At 43.9% G+C, this 25126-nt stretch overlaps 2 protein-coding genes across 4 annotated transcripts; both read left to right on the forward strand.

Annotated features, from left to right (window-relative positions):
- Positions 1-465: 465 nt before the first annotated feature.
- On the forward strand, positions 466-16150 carry srebf2 (sterol regulatory element binding transcription factor 2). 2 transcript variants are annotated; one of them, XM_055035465.1, is made up of 20 exons: positions 466-807; positions 5609-5982; positions 6063-6255; positions 6345-6505; positions 7117-7269; positions 7354-7635; positions 7712-7826; positions 8513-8664; positions 8746-8950; positions 9032-9207; positions 10314-10563; positions 11485-11654; positions 11729-11900; positions 11987-12104; positions 12214-12323; positions 12430-12562; positions 12871-13042; positions 13534-13710; positions 13815-13926; positions 14456-16150. In XM_055035465.1, the coding sequence occupies exons 1-20, from the start codon at positions 717-719 to the stop codon at positions 14671-14673; spliced, it is 3534 nt and encodes a 1177-aa protein (XP_054891440.1). In that variant the 5' UTR covers positions 466-716; the 3' UTR covers positions 14674-16150. The 2 variants fall into 2 exon arrangements, with proteins under 2 accessions (XP_054891440.1, XP_054891439.1); XM_055035464.1 differs by having other exon boundaries at positions 7117-7635.
- An 825-nt stretch (positions 16151-16975) lies between these two features.
- Positions 16976-19420, forward strand: nol12 (nucleolar protein 12). 2 transcript variants are annotated; one of them, XM_055035534.1, is made up of 6 exons: positions 16976-17156; positions 17422-17527; positions 17599-17647; positions 17753-17892; positions 17969-18060; positions 18986-19420. In XM_055035534.1, the coding sequence occupies exons 1-6, from the start codon at positions 17038-17040 to the stop codon at positions 19179-19181; spliced, it is 702 nt and encodes a 233-aa protein (XP_054891509.1). In that variant the 5' UTR covers positions 16976-17037; the 3' UTR covers positions 19182-19420. The 2 variants fall into 2 exon arrangements, with proteins under 2 accessions (XP_054891509.1, XP_054891510.1); XM_055035535.1 differs by lacking the exon at positions 16976-17156 and adding an exon at positions 17189-17319.
- The last annotated feature ends 5706 nt before the right edge of the window (positions 19421-25126 follow it).

The raw sequence follows: 25126 nt of genomic DNA on the forward strand, positions 1-25126 counted from the left end.
CGGATGTTTTGGTTGCTGTTCTGCTGGAAGCTGAAGCTTCATCTCAGTGTCAAATTATATTTTGCAGCAATTTTGGATTTAATTGTTGCAATCTCCATTTCAAGGGGATTTAGATACACATGAGGACACGATACTCGCATTCACAGGTTTGTATTATGATTTTCCTATTGAATTTATATAGACGGATAATTTATAAACATAAGATCCTCAGATTGTCAGTTGAACCAAGCTAGATGTTTATTTACTCTCCTTCAACATTTCCAGGGTGGTGGATCCTTTATAAAAAGAAGATAGGGGGCGCGGTTTATTCAAATGACACAGAAGCTTCTGATGGTTGACGTACTATCAGACCACAGTGAATACGAGCCTCTGATTGGTCGAGGGCGGCTGGTCTCATGACAAGAACGGCTGATGCCAAGCCAATCGGGCGTCGCTCTGGCCCACAGAGTGTGTTTGTGAGTGACGTAATCAGCGTAAAACAAGATGGCGTCGCCTTGGAAATAATAAGCAGTTGGCGAGTTTGTAGGCGGTAAAGTCTGCCTGCCGTGGGGCTCCGGTGCCGCATAGAGGGTGTTTTTGATAAGACTCGTGTCGACAGATTAGATAAGACCGCGGAGGGCGTCGTGAAGCGTCCAGGTGGAGCCCACCAATCTCCTGCCCGTTCTCTCCTCCGACCCTCCGGTGACAGCCGGAGCGGTGAGCCGCTGACAAGCAGGATGGATCCTGGAGAGTTCGTCTCTCCCATGGAGACCATGGACTCGACGCTGGCGGAGTTAGGGGACGAATTCACTCTGGGAGACATTGACGGTGAGTAGACCTGCCGCTGTCAACACCGTTCAGTGTTGTTTACCAAACATTGGCCCGTTTCCATACAGTCTGTGGACATCCTGATACATGACAACTGTTATTTATAGTCAGCAGCGTCAGCCTTTAGTCCTAAAGTTGGAGTTATTCTAGAAAAAAACTCATTATATTAGTGAATATTATTATTGTTGTTGTTTTATTAGAGAAAATATTGCCTCCGTTTTTGTACTTCCTGTAATTATTCACTGTCTTGAAGATATTTCTACACTGCTGTCAGTTTTCTTCTCTCTTGAAATGAACACCAGATCAACACATATCTGGGTTTATTGTATCATTTAATTCTGTATGTTTTAATGTAAGAAAAAAAAATCTGGGGGAACACGAGATTAATTGAAGAGCTTTTAAAAATAAGATGTTTTTTTTTTTTTTTTTACATAAAAGTCACATCTAAGAAAACAATGCCTGGTGAAATGTTCTGGCTTGTTGTTTCTGTCCTGACGCATCCCTTTGTTTTCCCCCCTCTTACCTTTGCCAAGCTTGTTCTGCAGTGATAACCGATCAAGTGCTGAACCCTGCAAGCTTGGAGCAAATTTGGCAAAGAGGAGAAGGTCTGAGCAAATGGTGGAATGCTGTTTGGTGCAGCGTCAATAAATGTTTCAACAAACGGTGTGCAGAGCCGGATTGGTACTAATAACATTCTTGTTATGTTATAAAAATGTACCAAAAATGATACGGAAGGGAGTTCAAATATAATTGTATTTGTCTCAGTGATGCAAACATGCTCAAAGAGATTTTGTCTAAAGTTCTTTCAAAATAAAGTAAATCTGTGGCTTTAATTCTGTTTTATCCAAACGTAAGAGAAATAATTTTCCATAATGCCGTAAAAATACGTTCCTCATCTTTCCGAGGTCATCCTTGTGACAGAATGAGCAGACAGCAATGACTTCCCCCTAAATGTTGATGTCAAAAGAGAGGAATGTGTCGACAGTGTGAAAGAGAAGCGACGGATGATGGACCGACAGGCGAACCGCAGCTTCACACTTTCCTCACCTGACTCAGACCCAACAGATTGAAACACTGAAGTCTTTTCATTGGTACTAATTCTGACTTGGTCACGGAAATGACAGGAAGGGATTTTTAACAGCTTCTTTCAAATAATTTTACCTTCCCTTCATTTGCCGTGCTACTGCAGATCTCATTGCATAACTTATTTTCTTTTGGAAACTGCTCTCAGTTTTATTCATTTTTACGCGTCCCCTGTTGTTGTCAGCTCAATCGAATCATTGGGGTCTCAAACGTGGAACTGTGTGATCACAAAGTGACCTTACATATAGTATAACGTCTGAGGTAGAAGCTCGCAAATGCGTTGCTGTGGTTTTGGCTTGTTTGAATTTGTGAACTCCTTTGAGTTGCATCTACAATCTGAAATCTTTCCTGTTTGTCGTCCTTCTGTCTTTTGGAATTGTCATTCAGTGATGCTATTTGCTTTTTGACTGCGCCCATTCCTTTTTGAGGTAATCCACTCAGTTGCAGAAGGGTGCGTCTTTATTTGCTTGCTGAAAAATAATATAATAAATGCAAAAGTTGAGCAATAGTGCTGTCCTCCAGCATTTCAAGCCTTTAGATAACGCTCCCTCTTAGAATTATCACCTGATCTTGTCTTGAATGTACTTCATTTGTTTTCCTTTACTTGCAAGAAAAATGCATTTTGTAGTTTGGAATGGGGCCGAAACAATTAATAAGATTTATTTTGATGAATCAATTATTGAAATAACTACTTTAGTTAATGATTAATCGGTAACTGCAGACTCAAAAAAGGTCCTTTACTGCAAAAAAAAAAAAAAACATTACTGCTTGTTGGTACAGTTATGGGCAACATAGACATGTTTACGTTTGTTTGTTTTACCCAAAGCTTCTCAAGAGACGTGGGTTTAGGTTTACTCCGTTCAAATCCACTGAAAGAATGCATTTTGGCAGGAAGATGCTTATTTACTTATTAATAAATCAATTTAATTATTTTCGTCTTGTAATTTATGTCCAATTTTGTATAAAAAAAAAGCTTGAGTGGTTAAAGGAAAAATCTGTAGAATGTGGCAAAACATTTTTTCTTTATCAAATGAATCAATAACTAAAATAATTTTTAGTTTTCGCCCGAGTTTGGAAATGTTTCCACCCATTAAAACCAGATGAGTCACAAAGCTGAAGAGTGACTCATATGAAGTTGATGCTGTTTTAAACTACTGCTGGAAAACGTGGAGTGACATGTTTGTTAAACAGTCGCAGGTTGGCTACCAGAGCAGATAGCCCTGCTAAGCTAAGCTAAGCTGCGAGCTTAACCAGGTTGCTATACTTGTTTGACTCTTTGCTGTGCTTCAAAATACTCCTAATTTTATCAGGTGTTTCTGATTCTCCTTAGTTTTATGAATCGCAATAACATATTCTTCCATGCTCAATGACCAGTGTCATTATGGTAACATGGTCATTGTTCAAAATGTGATTCAGCATCAACTTGTTTTGTCTCACCAAAAATAGCTTGAAAAAGAAGGAGGATGCCCGCCATCAAAACAAGGAACTTCCTGTTTTAAAGGGGGGTGGAGCTAAAGTGATGTCAGCAAATGACCATGTTAATGCTGCTCTTATTTTGAATACTATTTCCACCTCAGGGATTTGTTTTCATCCCAATAGAAACTGAAGGGGGGGTAAATAATGGCTGCCACATTTGGTGCAGTGTGTTCAGATTCTGAATCCCAAACTACACCAGGTCTTCTGGATGGACATTTACTACCCTTATGCTCACATTTCATCCGGATTTTAGGGACCAAGATGCTAAAGCGGTTTTGACTTGAAGAGCGAGAAAAATATCTGTTCATCACTGTTAATCAGTATCGATATTAATCATCGTCAGTGTAGCAGTAAAACCTCTCTCCAAGGAGCGCGAAGCGCACATGTTTTACAGATTCCAAAAATCAATAAAATGCTACAAAAGCCCAACCATGTTGGGTAAGTTTATTTTTCTGCATGCAGAAACATTTTTAAGGATTAATTCCCTACATTTGTACTATTTGCCCCTCATTTTGTCATTTTTCTGTTCTAGCATTAACATATTCACGAGCAAACTCTTTCCTCTGAATTTACCCTGTTTATGATCTTAAATCATACACTTGCATGGCTTTGCAAGTGTGTAGGAGCACAAATCGCTAACATAAATTTGTCAGTGGTTTCATTTGATCCCACTCAGCTGCAGATGCAGTAGAGTTGGAGGTTTTGGGTGAGACAGGATGTCTGCTACTTTACTGACACCCTTGAGGGCTTTGAAAGTTATTTTTAGCTGGGTTTACAAGTTTCATAACCTGTGCTTGTTTTCTGGATATGTTTCTCAGTTATAATCAAATCAGCTGTAAAAATAAAAATAAAAAATAAAACGAGAATATCTAAAGATTTTACAGAATCTGAGTTTATGTCACAAATCCAGGTTACATGTGTGTGAAACTTAAAAAAAAAAAAAAAAAAAACAGCAGAACAATGGACCCAGCTGATTGAAAAGACACGTAAAGTTATAACAGTCCGGAGATCGGCTCTCTGTCTGCTGGACCGAGTTCAAGGTCAGAGGCTGTTGGTGACCCTGACATCCTACCCATCAGCCTTCAGTCAGGGAACCTTCAGATGATCTGCGGAAAGCTTCAGGTCCATAAAGGCAACCTGTCGCAATAACAGCGGGTCTAATCCAGTTCCTTCAAGCCTCGGAGAACGCTCCAGATATTTAGCCGTAAAGGGAATATTAGATGTTCACAATTAGTCTTGTCATAATAGATGATCATCTCAAATAAATTCCAGAGTAACTCTTAAAGGAGGTCAGGGTTTCCCCACAGAGCTGGATAAGCCCTGTGGCAGGGAGGCCAGCAGTTCACCATGTTTTTGAGTTTAACAATTTTTTAAAAAGTTGACAGGAAACCTGGAAATACAAAAAAATTATGTGTTATTGGAAGACATTATTAACAATACTTAAATACAAAGTTAAAATGAATTACAGGAATGAATATATACTTTTTCTCTTCAATGTCAACATTTTTTGACTTGTCATTTTATTCGCTGGAGTTGTTGCCATAAAGACGGTAAACAAACTTTAGCCTGACGGGGGCTCAAGTCGTCTGTTGGCCTGCCAGACTTATAATGATGAAATTGATGTATTGTTATGTACTATCAGGTATGTGGACTATTTCTGGCATGCCTTCACTTACTATAGTTACACAATGGTATCTATCTGCCATCTGTAAGGGCCATCAAGATTAGCAGCATTTTTCAAGGCTGATTGTTTGAAGGCTACTTTCGTAACGCAACAGTAGCAACGCTTGCAGAAAGGTGCAGATTCAAGGTCACTGCTGACTCTTATCTGTCTGCAGGAATTAGAGATCTTAATAAGATGTTTTATTATGTCCATGACATCCATTTATACACATGGTTTCCCCCAGAAAACTTGCTAATCCTGCTGATTGAGCGCTAGGGCAGTCAGTCATCCAGCAGCACGTCGCGTTTTTAAGTTAAAAAATGTTTTAAAGTTGAGAGGAAATTAGATATTGGAAGATTAATACCTGAACACCAACAATAAAGTTTAAAAAATGCAAACATTTTAAAACTACTTAAATAAATAAGCATTGCTTAGCCTGGCAGGGGCACAAGTAAAGCCTGGTGGCCCGCCAGGCTTTATAAAACACCGGGGAAAACCCTGATGCATTTAAAATTCAACTGTGGTGGATTTTTATTCTTCTTTAAAATCTGGAACATTCCCTCATTTCTTTTCCCACAGAGATGCTGCAGTTCGTCAGCAACCAGGTGGGGGACTTCCAGGACATGTTTGAGGACCAAATGTCCACGGGGGTCTCCGTCGTCGGTGGTGCCCCCCAGCAGCCGGCCGTCCAGGCCCCGCCCACTCCCCAGACCCCAAGCGCCGCAGCTTTCCAGACCTCCACCATGAGCCTCATCTCATCCCAGACGCTGTCTCCTCAGACTGTACCCCTCACACCCCCCTTGACCCCGGCACAGACCCCGTCCCCCACCACCACCCCGCCGGTGCAGCAGCAGCAGCAGCAGCAGCTGACCCGCAACCCGCCGCTGCTTCAGCCGCGGCCCCAGGTGGTCCAGCCCATCCAGCCTCAGCAGACGGCCCAGGCGGCCATCCAGGTATTTAAACATCCACCTTTTATTAGTTCTCCAGCTTGAAAACATTGTTTAAATGTTATGTGTTTTTTTTGTGACTATAGATGCACACCCAGGGGGTTCCGCTCCAGACACAGAACTTCCCGGTCCAGACTTTGGTTCAGACACACACCCAGACGCCGCTCCCCATCCAGACGCAGGCAGCCCAGACCGTGATGATCGCCTCCAGCGGGGGCCAGTCTCGCTTCATCCAGAACCCAGTCATCTGCCATCAGAGTCCCGCTCCCAGTTTTCAAGGTGACCACAGTGTTTGCTTTTATTTTCTTTCTTCTTCATAATTCTCTCCCTCCCTGCATATTTTGAAAGCGCCTTTGTTTTTCCTCCAGTCCTCCAGCCTCAAATGCAGAGCATCATGACATCACCACAGCTGCAGCCAGTCACCATTCAGCATCAGCGTGTTCTGACCCCAACAGGTCAGACCATCCAGACTCTCTCTACAGCGCCCACTACAGTCCACACCATGCAGCAGCAGATGCAACAAGTACCGGTCAGTGAGACTTGTTTTCCATCCATCGTTTTTTTTGGTCTTTTATTCTTTCTTCCAGTTTTCACCTCTATTTTCCTTTTCCTCCTTTTTTCCCCCATTTATTTGTGTTTTCTATGACTTTGTACTTTTTGTGTTTTTATGATATAAAGCACTTTAAAATCTCCATTTTCAGAAATGTGCTACACAAATAAAATTCAATTTGATTCCTTTTGGTTGCTTTTTTTATTTTCTTCATTTTTCCCTTACTTTCTCCTTTCTTTTTTCCCCTTTCTCTTTCTTTTATGTCATTTTTTATTCTTTTTGTTGTTGTTTTTCCCCCATTTTCTTATTCCTTTCCCTTTTTCTTTTTTGCCTTACTTTTCCTTTAACCTTTTTACTTTCTCCATGTTTTCTTCTTGTCATTTTTTGCTTTTACATTTTTTTTATTTTTTCCTTTTATCCTTTCTTTTGTCCTTAAGTTTGTTTTTTTATCTTCCTTTTTTCCCTTCTTTCTTTACTCTTTGACATTTTTTCTATTTCCTTTCATTTTTTTCCTCTCCTCCTTTGTTCATAATATTAATCTAGAAACCCTGCATTGAAGCAAATGTTAAATCTTCTTCTCCTCCTCTTAGGTTCTGGTCCAGCAGCCTCAGATTCTTAAGACGGACTCACTGGTCCTCACGACGCTCAAACCAGACGGGACTCAGGTGCTGTCCACCATGCAGAGCCCTGCAGGAATCACCACCCTGACCACGCCCATCCAGAATACGGCGCTACAAGTCCCGGTAAGCGGAGCGGCCAGAAGTCCTCCCACGTTCTCGCCGATCTGTGACGATCGCTTCAGCATCATGTCTGATTCCTGTTCCCAGACTCTGATGAGCAGCAACATTCTGACCACCGTTCCAGTCATGATGGGAGGAGGAGACAAGCTGCCCATCAAGCAGCTCCAGCCAGGCTCCGCCCCCTGCACTACCGCCGCCCGACCAAGTATGGAGCAGAGCCCGGTGTCGGCAGGAGCGGCAGGGCAAGGAGTTGTGGTGAAGGAGGGCGAAAGGAGGACAACCCACAACATCATCGAGAAGAGATACAGATCCTCCATCAACGATAAGATTGTGGAGCTCAGAGACCTGGTGATGGGCAGCGACGCCAAGGTGGGCTCATACAGTAAAGAATCTAGAAAACACGGTTCATTTTATACAAACTTATTTTGCCTTTTTCCCCCAACAGATGCACAAGTCAGGCGTGCTGAGGAAAGCTATTGACTACATAAAGTACCTGCAGCAGGTCAACCACAAACTACGACAGGAGAATCTCTCCCTCAAGATGGCCAACCAGAAAAACAGTAAGGCTTCGTTTATGTTTCTGCGTGTGTTTGACCACCTGCTTGACAGGGAAGCTTAATGTGATGTCAGTCGCAGCATCTGGACCTTCTTATTTGTATGGTAAATTTACAGGACTTTAGAGTAGAAAGAGAGACAAAATAAAGCACCTCGGTCCGTCCAAAAGTCAAAACTAAGCGTTTCATAAAAACGCAAGACATAAAAGATACAACAAAATGACACATCATAAGCAAATGCATATCTAGTCACAAAAAACGAGCTTAGGAAGCCTTTGTAATCACACAATCTTTTCCTCGCCTTTGTTCCTTGAGTGGTTGTTGTTTAATTTTATTAAGAGAAGAGGTGACGTTACACTGTGTGTGAGGGAAAACACTAGTTTTACTAGCTTAAAACAAAGAGAACATGATGTGGAGTTTACGTCTCTGCTGCTAAGCTGCTAACGTGTTAGCGGTTAGCGTCATTAGAAACGTTAGCATTGCTCATCGATAACGGTTACGCCTGAGTGTCTTCTGTCAGTTTTTCTCAGAGATTTTCAAAAGTCTCAAAATCCCCAACTTGCAACATGTTCTACAAAAGACAGAGATTTAAAAAAGAATAGAGGTTGTCCTTCCTTTCAGCAGCTCAATCCTTAATTAGCCTACATCGTTTAAGGTTTATTGCGTCTGAGGATCAATGCTTTGTGCCCCAGAGCCTGTGATCCTGTCCGAAGACGTCGATCTCAAACAGGAGGGAGTGATGATGTCTCCTCCGGCCTCGGATTCCGGCTCCGGCTCGCCGCACCAGTTCTCTCCGTACTGCGTTGACTCTGAGCCGGGCAGCCCCTTACTGGATCACCATCAGGTAAAGCGCGTGAGGGCAGGATTAATCAAATATTTAGACGTCATCAGGACCAGTTTCATTGTCTTTCGTTGCGTCTCCAAGGTGAAGAGCGAGCCGGACTCTCCCTCCACGGTGGGAGTGATGGACCGTTCTCGGCTGCTGCTGTGCGCGCTGACCTTCTTCTGCCTGTCTCTGAACCCACTCCCCTCTTTGCTGGGCTCAGAGGACGCGGGAAGCCACAGCCTGGCGGCAGCCCACGTCCCATCCAGGACGCTCGTCTGGTTTCCAACTCACACACAGGACTTTGGTGAGCAGCAGTCGCTCTTGCGTCCATCAAGCGTTTGTAGCATAAGCTGAAATGACTTAATTAAATCCCCTTGTTCTGCAGCTTCTTGGCTGCGCTGCCTGTTGCCATGGGTGATTGTGTGGGTCCTGAGTGGGGTGGGGGCGCTGTGGGGCTGTGTCAGGGTGTTGTACCTCTGGGAGCCTGTCACACCCCTTCACTCGCCCAAATCGGTGTCCTTCTGGAGGCACCGCAAGCAAGCAGATCTACATCTCCACAGGGTGAGTAGAGAAGGAAGAAAAAATGAGAAATATGTAAAATCAACTTTTTTTGAGTGTTGCTTTGAGTCTTTCGTGCACGCTTGAGAAATTCTTGAAACTCCTGTGATAATCAATCAGCTGGCCAAAACGCCAGCCCCCCCCCTCAACTCTCCCATCTCCCGCTCAGTTCCTTCAGACTAGCCGGCAACAATTGGCAAACACCTGGCGGAACTGTGCATCATCGGCTGAGCTCATCATAGCTGCTACTTTTCAGAGCAACGCTGCTAAAATGTTGTTGGTCATATTTGACATACAGCCATTTAATAACTACTGAAGTCAGCATAGTTAGTTGAATGTGTTATGAAATGGCACTATGTGTCTGAAAAGTAAATAATTTTGCCCCTTTAAGAGTAAAAAATGTGCAGCAGTTTTCAAATCTCAAACTTTTTTACTTGTTAACACAAACTTTAATGTGTTATTATTGGTGTTTATGTGACAGCCCAAGACAAAATAGTGAGCTTTTGTGAAGTGGAAGAAAAAACACGTGACTTTCAACATTTCTGTGATTTTTGATTCCATCGGGTCAATATTTATTTTCCTGCAGCTGCAAGTCTTTTGGCTAGAGTCGTGGTATTTGCACATTCTTCTTTGCACAATAGCTCAAGTTCAATGGGTTTGGACAAAAATCGTCTGGAGACATCAGTTTTCAAGTTATGCCACTGATTTGTTATTGGATTTAGGGGTGAACTTTTAACACCCGAATAAATTTCATTGTCAAAAAAAACCCCATCAAATTAGATACATTTTTAAAATATGAAGCCGTATGAATTATTTGCACTTCACAATTATGCGGTGCTTTGTGTTTCCCTGCCTCAAAAAATATATATTTGTGTTTGTACTGTGAAAACATGCAAAAAAGTCGGGCTAATTTATTCCACCTACTGCTTGTTCTGTGTTTTCTGTCGTTTGTTTCTCTTTTAATGTCTCGACTTGGCGTTCCTCCTCCATGTCTCGTTTTATTTTTTGCATTTGTTCAAATGCTTTTTCATGTCTGAGTCGTGACACCCTCCACTTTTCCCTGCGCTCAACACTGAGCGTCTCCTTTTTCCGCTTGTTCTCTGCTGCAGGGAGATTACACGGCGGCGATGGCCAGCCTGGAGACTTGCCTCTCCGTCTTGACGAGAGCTCTGCCCTCCAGCGGTCTGGACCTGCTTTGCTCCCTGTCCTGGAATCTGATCCGCTACTGTCTGCATCGTCCGGTGCCTTTCGGCTGGCTGGTCCACCAGGTCGGGGGCAAGCACGAGGGAGAGGAGGCGAGGACGAGCGCGAGAGACGCAGCGTTGGTTTACCACCAGCTGAGCCAGCTGCAGCTCACAGGTCAGGGAACAAAGTGAAGCACAGAATTGGATTCGGATGATAAGAGGTCATTCCTGACTGTCAGCAGGGAGTTCTCAAAAAGCCTTACAATCACGTATTTAAAATGACGTCCTTAAAATGTCTTAAATTCATTCAGTAAAAAAAAAAAAAGAAATCTAAGTCAGCCTTAAGTAGGTCAATCACAAGTCTTAAATTTTGTAGTGGCAGGACTATTTACTCAGACTGAGAGATAGTTGTCTTAATAGTTAGCATTAGCTTCAGCTAATTTGTTTGTATGTGCTTTGCGGTTTAACTTTGGCTGCCGATAATTATTTTGTATGTGCTTGCCTCAGCTTCAGCTCAACTTTTAACATCTTTAGCACTTTAGCTTCTGCTAATTTGGTTACATGCGTAGCAGTTTAGCTTTAGCTTCCTAACTAGCTGTTAATAAACCTTTGTTAGCTAGCTAGCTTTTTTGCATCTGTCATTGGTAAGTTTAAATTGCCGCCAGTTGGTCAGACAATGTTCTTGTGCAGCATATTACTGTGGAAAGGTGTCTTTGTTGTGTTCTGTGACTCTGGCTGAAGATGTGAGACACTTCTCTTAATTTTTAACTTCAGCTTTTACTATTTCGTTTTCCTGTGTTTAGCAGTTTAGCATTAGCAGAGCTAAAAGTCTTGTTTAGCGGATGAGTGGTTAAACTAACAAATATTCTCTGTTACAATCTGTTACCAACCCGTGCCTTCTTGGCCCAAAAACTTTGACACTACTTTATGAAGTATGTGATTTTCTTTTGTACATTTCTGTCATGTTGCAGGTCTTAAATTTCAGTCATCATAGTGTCGGAAAAATGTCTTAAATTTGAGTTTGTGAAGCCTGCAGAGATCGTGGTCAGCGGCGTCCAGAGGGGATAAGTGTTTGTTTTTATTCTCGTCTCTGTAGGGAAGCTGCCTCAGCGCAGCAGCCTGTGGGCTTTGTCTCTGTCTCTGAGCGCCGCCAACCTCAGCGAGAGCGCCCAGGGCAAGATGGCGCCGGCTCAGTTCGCTCAGATCTATGTCACTGCAGCAACGGCCCTGCGCTGCGTCCTGGGACACCATCTCACCTTCCTGCCGGTACGTCTCTTCTTCTTCTTCTGTTGCTGATCCAAAAACAAAACATCAGACAGGAACATCGTTCTGTCTCCCAGGGATACCTCCTCGGTTGCGCAGAAAGCGTGGCCAACCAGTCGGAGACCAAGCAGATCCCCGACTGCCTGCGCTGGCTCTTCACGCCGCTCGGCCGGCAGTTTTTCCTGAGCTGTGATTGGTCGGTGAAGTCGGACAGCAGCGATGAAGTGTTTACTTCTCAAAGAGACCCGGGTTCGTGTCTTTGTGTCTCGTTTTTTCCGCCTCTTGGACGTCATGTTTCTCTGCTCACCCGTTTCTGTCATTGTTGCGTTGTGCAGCCGACCCCATCGCCCAGCTGCACCGCTGCTTCTGCAGGAAGCTTCTGGAAAGAGCCGTTCACACCCTCATCCAGCCGCAGAGTGACGCCGACGCAGGCAGCTGCAAGAACAACTTGGGGTGAGAAAAAGAGAGCTGCCGTCTCTCCACCAGCGGGACGCGGGCGCTAATCATGCGATTTATTTTTTGTGTGTCATCTCATTTTTTTTATTTTGGTTTCTTTTCCCAGGGAATTCTCCAATGCCCTGGAGTTCCTGGAGTTGCTGAATAACTGCACAGAGGACTCTCCTTCGCCGCCCACGCCCTTCACGACTCCTCCCACTTACACCGCCATCCCAGGTTTGAACGTCACGCAAAGAAACTCCTCATAAGGAATCACGATGAACATCACCGTGTTTACCGTGTGCTCCCTTTAATTCTGCTCCGTCGGTTTCCTTGTGGCCAGTGGGCGACCCAGTGAGCCGCTGGTGGGCTCTGGTGCTGAAGGCGGCTGTTCATTGGCTGCAGGGCGACGATGTCGCAGTGAGGTCCCTGTTGGCAGAAGCGGAGCGGATGCCGAGAGCTCTGCTCATTCTTGAGTGAGTATCAGAAATCAGCAGAATGCGTCGATTTTATCAGATTAATCATCAGAATAACTGATTACTGAAATAATCAATAGTTGCAGCCCCAAATTTTGTAATTGTATGGATTTGTTGTGTTATTTAATTATGTTGGATATTTAAAGTGTCTTCCAGTTCCAGCCTTAAATGCTCTTTGGAAGGTTTGTTGATCCTAGAGAGGCTTTTACTTGCATTTGAAAATTGTCTCCAAACAACATTCTCGCTCCTTGCAGTCATTTCTTGCGCTCTGGTTAAACCTTCTAACGTGTCGGTCTCCCCCGTTCCAGCCACCCGCTGCCCAAAGCCGTGCTGCTGCTCTGCAAGGTGGTCCAGATGAGCCTGTCTCCTCTGAAGGGGGACGGCGTGGCGGCCTGCCTGTCTCACTGCGACCGCTCCAGCAGCTACCTGCGCTCCAGCATCTCGGTGCCGCTCGGCCCGTCTGGAAACTGGCTCAGCAAGGTGCGGCGGACGAGACCTGTCAGAAGCTCTCCACTCTTTCCTCCGCTTTGGGATTTATGCTGGCGCTCACCGGGTTTTCGCTTGTTTTTGTTTCTGATTATTACGACACAAACGCATTGCATGCTGGGTGGTGGACAGGACAGGCTGGCCTGGGGCTGTGTGTGTGGGTGGTTGTGCATGCGTGTGTGTGCGTGCGTGCAGTGTGGGTGGAAGGAGGTGGCTGTGGTGCATTGTAGTTGCATTGCATGATCCTCAGTCTGAGTGCAATGTCTCTGCAGTGCAGTACAGAGGCCTCTCCGATCCGCGCCATGCCCGGCCGCCCCAACGCTGACAATCAGCAACTCAATGTCTGCTTGATTTCTGCCGCGCATGCCGGGGTTGAGTTGCAGGAGCTTTTGGTGATCGGGTTTTCTCTGTTTTGTTTTTTTTCCCCTCCCCCAAATTTGTTTATATATGTTTTCCTGATGTGGATGTTTGTGGTTTTATTTAAGGGGGTGGAGCTTCTTGTTTGTGATCTGCTGCTGACGTTACGGACCAGTTTATGGCAGCGAGGAGGCAGCAGCAACGGAGAGCCGGGTCCGGTCCCCGGATCCCAGCTGGCCGGTTTCCAGAGGGACCTGAGCGCGCTCAGGAGACTCACACAGTGTTACCGACAGGCACAACACAAGGTACACACACACTGCTAGATCCACCTCCATGTTCAAAGATGTTTGATGCTTTTACGTTTTCAATGAAGTAACACTTTTTTTTTTTTTTGGGTTGTTCTGCTCAGGTTTTCCTTCATGAGACCACGGTGCGGCTGATAGCTGGAGCCAGTCCCACCAGGACGCACCAGCTGCTGGAGCACAACCTGCGGCGCAGGACAAATGGCTCGTACTCGGCCGGTGCGCACGCACAAACACACACACACACACACACACACGTTGGCTACAAGAATAGTGACGTGCGACTGTGTGTTTTGGGACATTGCAGAAAGGAAAAAAAGGAGTAAGTTTGCAAAAATGTTCAGCTTTTGAAACTCAGTAATCTTCTTATTTTATCTATTACATTTCAGATTGACCTCAAAATTTCTGTTTTTCTTGCACGTTTTTGAGTTCAGAAATTACCTGCTTTTTTTGACAGAAAATTTTTTAGATCAATCTGAAATTTTCAGAATTTTTTCTCACAAATTTACTTTTTTTTTTTTCTATCGAGAGGATGTTGTAGACTGTGAAGTATATTTTAGCACCTAGAAACATATAAAACAAATACATTATTATTCATGACGTGTTAGATTTGGCAGAAACGTTTCCAAACGACATTGTCAAAAAAGTCACGTTTATACTCAAGTATTTTTGAAAGCACATGCTCCAGTAGTTTATCAGTAATTGATTACTTCTCTGTTTCTCCTCTCTGCCTTCGTGCTGCCGTCAGATGGCGAGTGCGTCGTCGGGGAGCGGGAGCGAGCTCACGCCATCCTGCTGGCCTGCCGCCACCTGCCCATGCCCCTGCTGACCCCGCCGGGCCACCGGGCCCGCCTGCTGGCCGAGGCCAAGCGGACGCTGGAGCGGGTGGGCGACCGTCGGTCGGTGCAGGACTGCCAGCAGATCCTGCTGCGCCTCAGCGGGGGAACCACCATCGCTGCTTCCTGAAAACAAACGGAAAGAAAGAGACACCGCTGAAACTTTTGTTTTCATGGTGATCAAAAAAGAAAAGAAAGAAAAACACGGAATAGGGAAAACGGCTGATTACATATGAGGTGAAATGAATGATCCCTACACATTTTTGAATTTGTTACAGTGCTACGGCTCCACCGTCTGGACAGTAGTGGTACTGGCAGCCTTCTTTTAAACTCATCGCTCAACTTTAATCCGGAAACATTCAGGAGCTGCATCACAATTTAGCTTCTTTATTCGCAGACAAGCCCACAAATGGATCCAGAGGAACAATCCAGGTCCAGAAAAACAGGATAATGCATCACAGCTGATGCAGTGCAGATCAATTTTAGTTGACAAAGTCTTTCAGTCATTATCAGCATGCGGTGATGAGTGGTTGAATCACTGCTTCCTTTTTAATTTGCAGGCTCCCAGAGAGCGGAGGAGGCTTGTTTTAGCTGTGCAGGTTGTGTCGTCTCAATCTACCTCAAATACTGTACAGTGCCAGCACTGTTCCATGCAGCAACATAGGAAAATGAAGCACACGAGTTGGGCTGAAATTCGACTCTTTACTTACTGCTGCAGACCCGTCGAACTCGGTTCGTGGGATTCGGCAGAACGAATTCTTGTGACGTGTGCAGAAGTCGAGAAAATGAATTCCGTTTTGATAAAACACAATTACGCAGATTATTGCATTTGCTGTAGTAGCTGTATATAAGTTGTACATAGAAGCAGGTTGAAAAGACGACGTTCTTTGCTTGAGACGAATCACGTTGAGGCGTCAGCGAGGTGAGGTCAACCGTCTGAGCCTTCCGGCGAATCGCGTCGCTGCAGCGCGACAGTTCCCCGGAAGTGAGGGCCATCTGAAGCTCCCAAGCAAAACAGCCTTGATGTTCTGTACAAAGCAAATATTTTCTTATGTTGTATCAGTTAAGAAAAAATAAGACATTGACGAGTGGTATCTTTTTTTTTTTTATTGTTCGATTAGCTTTTTACTTGTAATTATCAACGTGACGCTGCACTTTTTTGTTGTTGTTTCTTTGCTCTGGATATCTTATTTAATGGTTGTGTGTGATACATGCTTTTGGGCGGTCGGTTGTTTTTATTTGTTAAAGTAGTATAGGGGCCAGAAACTGTAAAATCAAGATATTTCTATTGTTTTTATACAAATGAAATCCTTTGTTTAGTCATGAAAGGGTTACTTCTTTCAAGCGGGTTTTTTTTTTTAAAAAGATGTTCAAGAATAAGGATAGGAAATTCTCCTGCTATTGAAAACAAGCTGACGTTTAATTAGTACTGAAAATATATTTGTGTGTATTTGGTTAACTCTGCCTGCTAAATGGGTTAAGCGAAAGGCAATGGCTCAGCTGTTATTGAGACTTTTCTATTGATGTAATTGTTAGCCCAAGATGTTTTATTGTTTGAAATTTTTTTGTTTCATTTTATTCTTTTCTAATAAAACAGCAGAACGTTGTACGGCCAGTGTGGTAATTTTTTAGTTTGGTGCCTAAATACAGATGTACGAAACGCACTTTTTAAATGTTTTTTCTGTGATCCACTTCCTTCCACTTGTGCTATTTCCTGTTGACCAATGACATCAAAATCACTAAAGCATTGAGTTGTGAGGATGTAGTAGAGAAAACCATAAACGGCCATGAAAAGCTCTTTGCAATGCGCTAAGGAGAGGAAACATTGTCGGGTTTTACTCTGTGGCAGGTGTTACTCTCGTAACAGTTGCTGTGTAAAGTTCAATATATTTGTCTCTCTTTCAAATGATTAATGTCAGCCAAGCTCAATAGTATTTCTTGGACAATTTAATTTCCTGACTCAATATGAGCCAGGCTTCAGCTGCTTAAAATACAAGCCACAGCTTACGACTGAGAGACGCTTAGACTCTAAAATAAACCCTGATCATCACACCTCCACCACCGTGCCAAAGAGTTGGTATCAGGTGTCTGGACATATCCTGTTGTTGGGTTACACCAAATGCGCTTGAGTGCATTTTGGCCAAATATGTCAGGCGTGTGACTCTTTAGGACACGTGTTAACCAGATGATTGGTTTTTAGGGTCAAATATAAACTTTCAACAACAAAAAAAAACAGTAATCAATCATAGGCTAGAACATGTTTCACAGCTAGAATTTAGCTCAAATAGTTCCAAAAAGTATTTTTGTAGTACTGTTTCACAGTACAACTGTTAGTATGACCAGTATAATCTATACTTATTACACAGATGTAATATTTCGTCGTTGTTTGATGACGTGTCGTGACTGAGCGGACCACAGACTGACATGCGCGTGTTCCCTGCCGGACGTATTTCACTGACGGAACCGTGAAGCTCCGTGGCTTCACGTGTACGGCATGAAAAACCCCAAAAACAACAACAACAACAATGCGGCGTCGAAAAGGGCCAGATTTAAGCCTGGCTCAAAGAAGAGAGAAAACAAATGCGTCGTGATGTTTGACGACAAGGACAGGCAGTGAGTAAACATGACGTCACTGGCTGCAAATGCTGGGAGTTGTTAGCCAGCCGGCTAGCACGTTAGCTTAACATGATAGCAAGATTGCTCTCGTCTTTTGTTCATATCAACTCTGTCGGCGGGAACGCTGTGATAGGATACAATTAAAGGGAACAATGTGCATGTGGGTGAACAACACGTACGGTAGTGACGCTTAAACCCACAAGTTTAGCGAGTTGGACGACTGACCAGCGTTATTTCCTGTTCTTGTTCTGCTCTCTGTCAGGGACTATCTGACTGGATTCCACAAGCGGAAAATAGAACGGAGGAAAGCGGCGGTGCAAGAGATCAAGAAGAAAATAAAGGAGGAGCAAAGCAGAGTTAGAGAAGAAGTAAGTGTGATCAGAGAAAACAGAGGACGCGTTTGGGTTGCAGCTTTTCACCTCCCACTGTTTTCTTTCAGCGTCACAAGGAATATATGAAGATGCTGAAGGAGAGGGAAGAAGCTCTCGGTGAGTTTTAATGGAAGTATAGTGTAACTTGTAGTGGTTGTTTGTTCTTATTTTTATTTGCTTCAGTCACTTGATTTTCTTCTTGTCCTGCGTCTTCCGCTGCAGATGAAGACGAGCTCGGAGATGCGGTGATCAGCACCACAGAGTCTGTTCAGTACGACCACCCCAACCACACCGTCACTGTGACGACCATCAGTGATCTGGACCTCTCGGGAGCTCACCTGTTCGGGCCTGCGACGAGTGACGTGAGGGATCACGAGCTTCTCTGCGCATTCATCTGGTTTGTGGTTGGGACTCTTAACGTGTGTTTGTGATTTGAAGGCTAATGAAGAGAGAGAGGACGACAACAAGGAGGAAGAAGAGAAAAGAGTCGCAATGCCAAAAAAACCAAGGGACTTGATCATGAACAAAAAGTAAGCTGAGCTCATTGAAGTTGGTCAAAATTGGTGGGACAATGGTTCCAGCTATTTCTATATTTACCAGATTTACTTTAAAGCACTTCGGTGAAATGTTGTTGATTTGAGATCGTCACCAAAGATGATTATCAAAAAGGCAAAAAGATGTTCAGCAAAAAATTCAAAAGTGAAAATAAAATTTCCCCGTTGTTTATGAAAAAGTAAATAGCTTTTGTTGTTGCACTTTTGTAATTTAATACAAATGAAACCATAGATATATGGGGGGGGTTTTGTGGGTTTTTTTACAGAAACGTTACATTTGTCTTCTTTCGAGAGGTTGAATTTATTACCTATCAGAAATAAGCTTCTTGGTTGAATCAAAACAATTCCTTTCACAGTACTTAAAAAAAAAAAAAACAGAAAAGCACCAACTCTGGAAATAAAATTCCATATTTTTAATCATAGTTTTAATGATTTTGATTTGGTTTCAGGCTTAAGCAAAAAAAAAAATAGAATAAACACCAGTTTTATTGTCTAATGACTAGATTTCAAGTGGTAATTATGCATAATATTATTATGAAATTCTCCTACTATTTTACAATGTGACAGAAATATAACACTGATAATTGGTTAAAAAAAATTTTTTTACACTTTTTGTTAACAAGCATCTTTCAGGTAGCTGGGTGATGGACACAACTGCTGAGGTGTTTAAATGTAGGAATGACATGATTTAACATTTTAGTGGTTTTAAAACAAACTTTGCTTTACACTCCTGCCTTTATGGCTTCGTTTATGTAATTAGCGTCACATTAGCTGGGCTTAATCAGACAATTTTTCTGTTTCTTTGTTACCTATAATAACATTATGTAATCTGCTAACAGCATACCTGCTGCCCCTCTCTCATTTCTTTTTTTTTTTTTTTTTTTTTTTTTTTGCGCTGCAGGATCCGCTCCCTAACGACGGCGCTCAGCACGTGCACCAGCAAGCGGAGGAGGAAAGGGAAGCAGGAAGGCCGAGACAGACGAGGACGCTGGCCAGACAAGAGACCCGGTGTCACGGAGGGTGTGCACAGAGGCGGGAGGACCAGCAAGAAACACAGGCGGAGACAAACGGGGAAGAAGACGGACCATCTAGACTGAATGTTGTGTGTGTGTGTGTGTGGCACATTTAATGTCAGAATCAGCTTGAGAGTCTGTGTTTTAAGCAGATGTTCAGCTGAATTCTCCATATTGAATTCTAACAGTGTTGGCCTCTGAAAATATCTTATATATTTTTCTAACAGTTTTGAGTTGTTTTTTTTTTAATACAAATATAGTTCACAAAATGTACTGTATGTGCTTCAAGTTGTGTCAAATAAAGTCCCGCTTGGGATTTGGTTCCTCTGCGTCCTATTGTTTAATTAGGAAACCTGACGCTGCAGTCAGCATCCTCTGCGGTGCATCAGGAAACGCATTTCCTTCAACCTCACCAACACCTTCTTGTATGTTTAAAATGTCGCCATGTTTGGTCGACATTCACTGCTCAGCTTGGCCCCGTAATGCACGTGAATCCCCTCTCTCGTCCCCCCTCGCTCTCCTTTACTTATTTACGTCAACTCGAGCCGGGCGCGTGCCAGCTGTCACTGGGCCCGCGCGCGTCATTTCGCTTTCTAAAGCCCATGATATTTAATACAGCTGAACGAGCCTCGCGCGGGGGGCCCCACTGGTACCATGTAGGTTCAGGGCTCGTGGGCGCTTCGGGGTCAGCGGCGCGAGACGCGAGATGCACCGTGGATGATGCTCCAGTGTCGGGACTCAGAGCGAGCAGCCAATCGGGTGGCGGGATGTTCGCGAGCCCAGCAGCTCCAGGCTGCACGAGCCCTCTCTGGTAATTACACCTTTTTTTTTCTTTTTCGTGTCTTCTTCGTTGGAGGAAACTTTCCTCGCAATCTAAAATGTAAATTTGTTGAACACTGCTCAGGTATGTGAACATTAACTCTGTGTGTTGTGGCTCTAAAGAAACATCTGTTGTTGTGTTTTATGTTTGTTCATTTTTGTGAAAGCTAATTTGCAGGTGCAAATTAGCTTTCGCTATAACCTGGTACAGCTCATCAAATTGTGGCATTAAATAAAGTTAATTATCATTCATTTGCATTTGGGTTTTTTTGTGTGTCACCTTTCAAATTTCAGTTTGTAAATTAATGTTGATTTAAATTTAGTGTCTTGCAGTAACTGGGGGTCCTCAGACTGAATGTCAAATTTTACATGTCTAGATTTATCTTGTGGATGAACAATGAAATTAATTAATTATTTTTATTTCTGAGCTTTTGTTCTTTGCTCAGCCACTACCTAAAAATAGTTACTGTCCCATAAGAAGATATGCATTGAAAATAACTCATGAAATGTACCAGATGATTTCTGTTTCTCTTCTGTAGATTTCCTCCCCCCCCCCCATTTTCTTTTTTTTTTTTTTTTTTAATTGGACCGTATTTTTCTTTTGAGAACACCTGGAATGCAACGATCGAGCAGGCCGGGCTCACCATGTCCCACTCCAGCGACGAGCCCACATGCCCCAAGTTCCAACCCAATGTCTTTGACCCCTCCCGCTGCCACGAGTGCCTGCGCCAGAGGCACCTGCACGCGAGCGCAGGGGAAAGAACCGAGCTCGAGCCTCTGCAGAAACCCCTGCCTGAGGATGGGGATGCAACTGGGAAGAGCTCGGGACTCGAAGGAGGGATCAGGTCGAGCAGAGCAGCGCTGCTGACGCCAATCTCTTCCCAGACCGAGGAAAGAGACACCAGCAGCAGCAGCAAGGTAGGAAAGGACTCTGGGTAACCTGGAGAAGAGATGCTTTGTGTAAAACCAGAGTACAATGGGTGCTGACTGATGAGATTAGTCTAGATTGGAGGAAAGCCTAGCAGGGGAGGCTCTTTTCAGGTCAGAGGTCAAGGCGGCAGATGAAAAACAACAAAGTGGATTGTCATGTCTGAGATCTAAAACGAAACAAAATATTCTCTTTTTTTTGTTATTGTTGCACTTACAGGGATATTTTGTTAACTGAGAAAGTGTGAAAGTACACTGTGACAAATATGAAAATAGATTATGGGATCATGCAGGAATGTGTTGCCTTTTAGTAAATTAAGAAAAATTTCACTCATTACTGCAGAGTAATAATGTGGAGGAAGGCAGCAGCTGCAGCTCCTATTATAAATGAATGAAGTTGGATCGCTTACTGGCCTCCAGGGAAACTGTAGCCTCTTAGAAAGAGGCGCAACGTACAGTAAGCAGGAGCAGGATGAGCCGGGCTGAAGCTGTAAAGATGCCCGTTTGCTTCCTCTGCTGGCATTCGCAACAAAAATTACATCTGTGGTTGGCTTCCATTAAATTCAGGGTATCATTATTTTTAAATAGCGCCAGCTTCTCAGTTTTAATAGTGGTTTCCTAAAAGACGACACTGTCTGACAAACGTGATGGATGGGTCTATTTTTTTAAATCCCTTTTAACAGAATGCAGTTAAAGGAACTGGTTTTAGTGTAAAAACATAGGATGTTGAAAAATTTATGAGGAAAGCCACAAGTCTGATCAAGTTACAGAGTGTAACCCTGATCAGACGGCGGCGTGAACATGTGAGCGTCTGACAGAGAGGACTGAGTGGAGAATCTCTACCACATTCAGTCAGAAATATCTGGATCCGTTAACTTCAAACTCATCTGTATTTTCACATCTATCATCTTCATCACATCTGAGGGTTGCTTTTTTTAACCCTTTCCTCGAAGACCCAGCCTCAAAGATCAAAGATCGTCTTTGTGAGTGGGATCTAGGTTGTGTTTCAGTTAGGTTGTGTTTCGACTTTGTGATTGGTCCATTTCTTCCAATCAGGAAGACTCTGACAGTGTTTCAGTGGTGAGCAGCTGCTGTGACGTCAATGGAGGCCAGGCGCGTAACGGGGAGACCTCTCTGTGCATCCTGAGCCCCGACTGCAGGTTCTACATCTACGAGGACGACGCCACAGACAGGTGAGAGACCTTTACAACCGGAACATTTGGATGAACTAGACATGTTAATGTTAATTTAAGTGCTCTACTGAGTTTTATTACATAGGACTATTGACATATGACTATTTAATAGTCCTATGTAATAAAACACTAATTCTACATTCAAACGTAACATGTCAACTTTTTTGGTGTGTCTTGGTTGTGTGGATGTTGAAGTCTCACCATCCCACGTCTACATATGTCGATCTGCCAAACAGCTGTCGTGACCAGAGTGAAGAGTTCAGTTGCTCTGTTAGTACCGACGAGGAGTACTTGCCGATTCGACGTCACCCCACCAATCTCAAAATGACCCGCCTGGACCCTCCACCTCACCGCCCTAACCCTCGGCAGGCCTGGATGGAGGAAACGCGAGGTGGCGGCAGCTTTAGTCGAGGCTCAGGTGCTTTCAAAGCTGCTGACATAATTCTTCAACAAATCAATTTAATAAAAAAGAGCTGCGTGTTATGTACGAGTGTCAAGACATTTAAATGTCAGAGAAAAGGATCACCTGATCTTTGATGTAATGTAGTTGTGGATATTATGTGAAGCAGCATACAGAGTTCTCAGTACACCTGTGACTTACTGCACTTCTTTATCTATATCCAGTTACAACCAGAGGTGTCTTTTTCTAGGCATCCCCATTTGGAGTACCAGCTGAGGTGTCGGGGAGTAATTATCAGTAATACAATACAACACACACTCAGGAGCAGCTTTATCAAGTAGACCTTTTGAATGTATGGAATCCAGCCAATCACATAACAACAACTTAATATATTCAGTCATCTAGCATGGGGAAGGCAACACGTATGCCTTGTTAATAGCAGAAAAGAAGGGCAGAGTGGTCCAAGATGGTGTCTACCTCTTTATGGCCATAGTGTAACCATTCTCAAATGAGTTCCTTTACTCCACCTTTCATGCCTTTTCCTCATTTCCAGTTCTCTCAAAATGCAAGTCATCACCAATTTTTGTACTTCTTTCAGGATTAAAAGAAGACAGAGAGAAGCGTGAAAGTGGCTACTTCTCCCTCGGGAGGGCAGCTGGTGCCCGTTTTACTGAAAAAAGCCCACCCACTCCTTTCCGCCATTTTGAAAGAGGTCATCCTATCTTTAATCACAGAAACATTGAGCCAAAGGATACTATCCCCTTCAGAAATCCCAATCTTGGTGTTGCCTCAGAAAGGCCGATACCAGAAGTGCTCAATGAGGATCTTACTGTGGAAATTCCTCCCCCAGACCCTTATGAGGTTGCGGTTGAAGTTGAAGCACAAGTTGGGCCTCGATCTCCCAGTCCTACTCCTTTTAAGATTGCGGAGTCCCTGGCCTCAACTAGTCGTAAGGGTTTAAGCCGAACAAATCCTCTGAGTAACATCTCTTCCTATCAACAGTCAGGGCGATATGATTCCTCAAGGCAAGGCTCAACTCTCCAATCTCGCTCTTCATCCCCCTCACGTGAAAATTTGCAGTTAAGACGCAGTGAGTCCAGCAGCATTCTCAGCAGAACAACCTTTGATGGTGGTGGTTGGAATCAAGGACCAATGCAAATATCACAAAACTCCTTACAAGGCACCCAAGCTCGACGTTTTGAGTCGGGAACTCTACCAAGAAACTTCAAATCATTTGCTTCTTCTCTCAAGTCCCAGTCCAGTACTGTTTCTGATTTTCGGAGTGCCTTAAAGAAGACAGAAGCAAATAGTTCTTCAGCAGGACTAGGTAGTGACAATAGGAGCTCATCACCTTCAAGGAGGGTATATGATTCTTCAGCCCAAATGCGTCGCAGTACTGATGTAACTGCTAGTTCAACACATCATACTTTCTCCCCATCTAGAACTTATGATCGTTTTCAGCAGAGTCGTGCGTCCTCACTGCCTCAGAGAAACTTCGACTCTTCAAGCCAGTCCCTACGAAAATCTGAATCAATCATATCCTTAAATGAGCGTAGTCATCATCGACACAATGGTTCTCCAGTATCTTCTCCACCGCCAAGGAGAAATTTCAACTCCTCGAGCCAGTCCCTCCCTCATAAATCTGAATCAGTCACATCCCTGAATGAGCGAAGTCACAGGAGACGCAGTGGTTCTCCAGTATCTTCTCCACCGCCAAGGAGAAATTTCAACTCCTCGAGCCAGTCCCTCCCTCATAAATCTGAATCAGTCACATCCCTGAATGAGCGAAGTCACAGGAGACGCAGTGGTTCTCCAGTATCTTCTCCACCGCCAAGGAGAAATTTCAACTCCTCGAGCCAGTCCCTCCCTCATAAATCTGAATCAGTCACATCCCTGAATGAGCGTAGTCACAGGAGACACAGTGGGTCTCCAGTATCTACATCGCAGCCAGGGAGAAATTTCAACTACTCAAACCAGTCCTTACGTAAATCTGAATCAATCACATCCCTAAATGACCGTAGCCACCATCAACGTAATAGTTCCCCAGTTACTTCTATGCCACAGAGGAAAAATTTTACCTCTGAATCCATAACTTCTCTCAATGATCGTCACCACCATGGGCGCTGTGGCTCCCCAGTAAGAGAAGGCTATGGGATAGAAGGACAGGCTCAGCTGCGCAACCTAACGACCGGAAACGAACTGGATGGTCAAGAGTGTGAAGTCTCCACTGTGCCTTTGTCTAGACATGATTCTGACAGACCAAGACAGTCCATACTTCGAAAGACTGAGACAAGCGGCAGTCGGGGCTTAGGCAGCCGCTCTTCATCTCCTTCTAGGAGAGGTCACGAAACCTTTGCTCAAGGAAGGGCACACAGTGGTGGCTCATTAAATGGCCATGTTCAAAAAAATCTGAACTCCTCACCTTCAAGGCAAAACTTTCCTGCTCCTTCTGAGTCTCAACGCCATAAAGCTGAATTTACCAGCTCTGTCAGAAGCCGTGATACCAACAGTTCTTTGGCATTGAGGGGAAGCTATGATGCTTCTGACTATCACTCATCTGGAAATATGCGAACTGGCAGCTCATTTAACAGCAAGAATCTACACTCCAGCCGCTCCCCCTCTCCTTCAAGAAAAGGCAATATTGATCCCCCAGGCTACTCAATCCTCAGAAGTGCCACCAAAGGAGACTC

This window comes from Poeciliopsis prolifica, unplaced genomic scaffold, assembly GCF_027474105.1.
Source record: "Poeciliopsis prolifica strain line A6 unplaced genomic scaffold, Auburn_PproV2 SCAFFOLD010, whole genome shotgun sequence".
Classification (NCBI taxonomy): domain Eukaryota; kingdom Metazoa; phylum Chordata; class Actinopteri; order Cyprinodontiformes; family Poeciliidae; genus Poeciliopsis; species Poeciliopsis prolifica.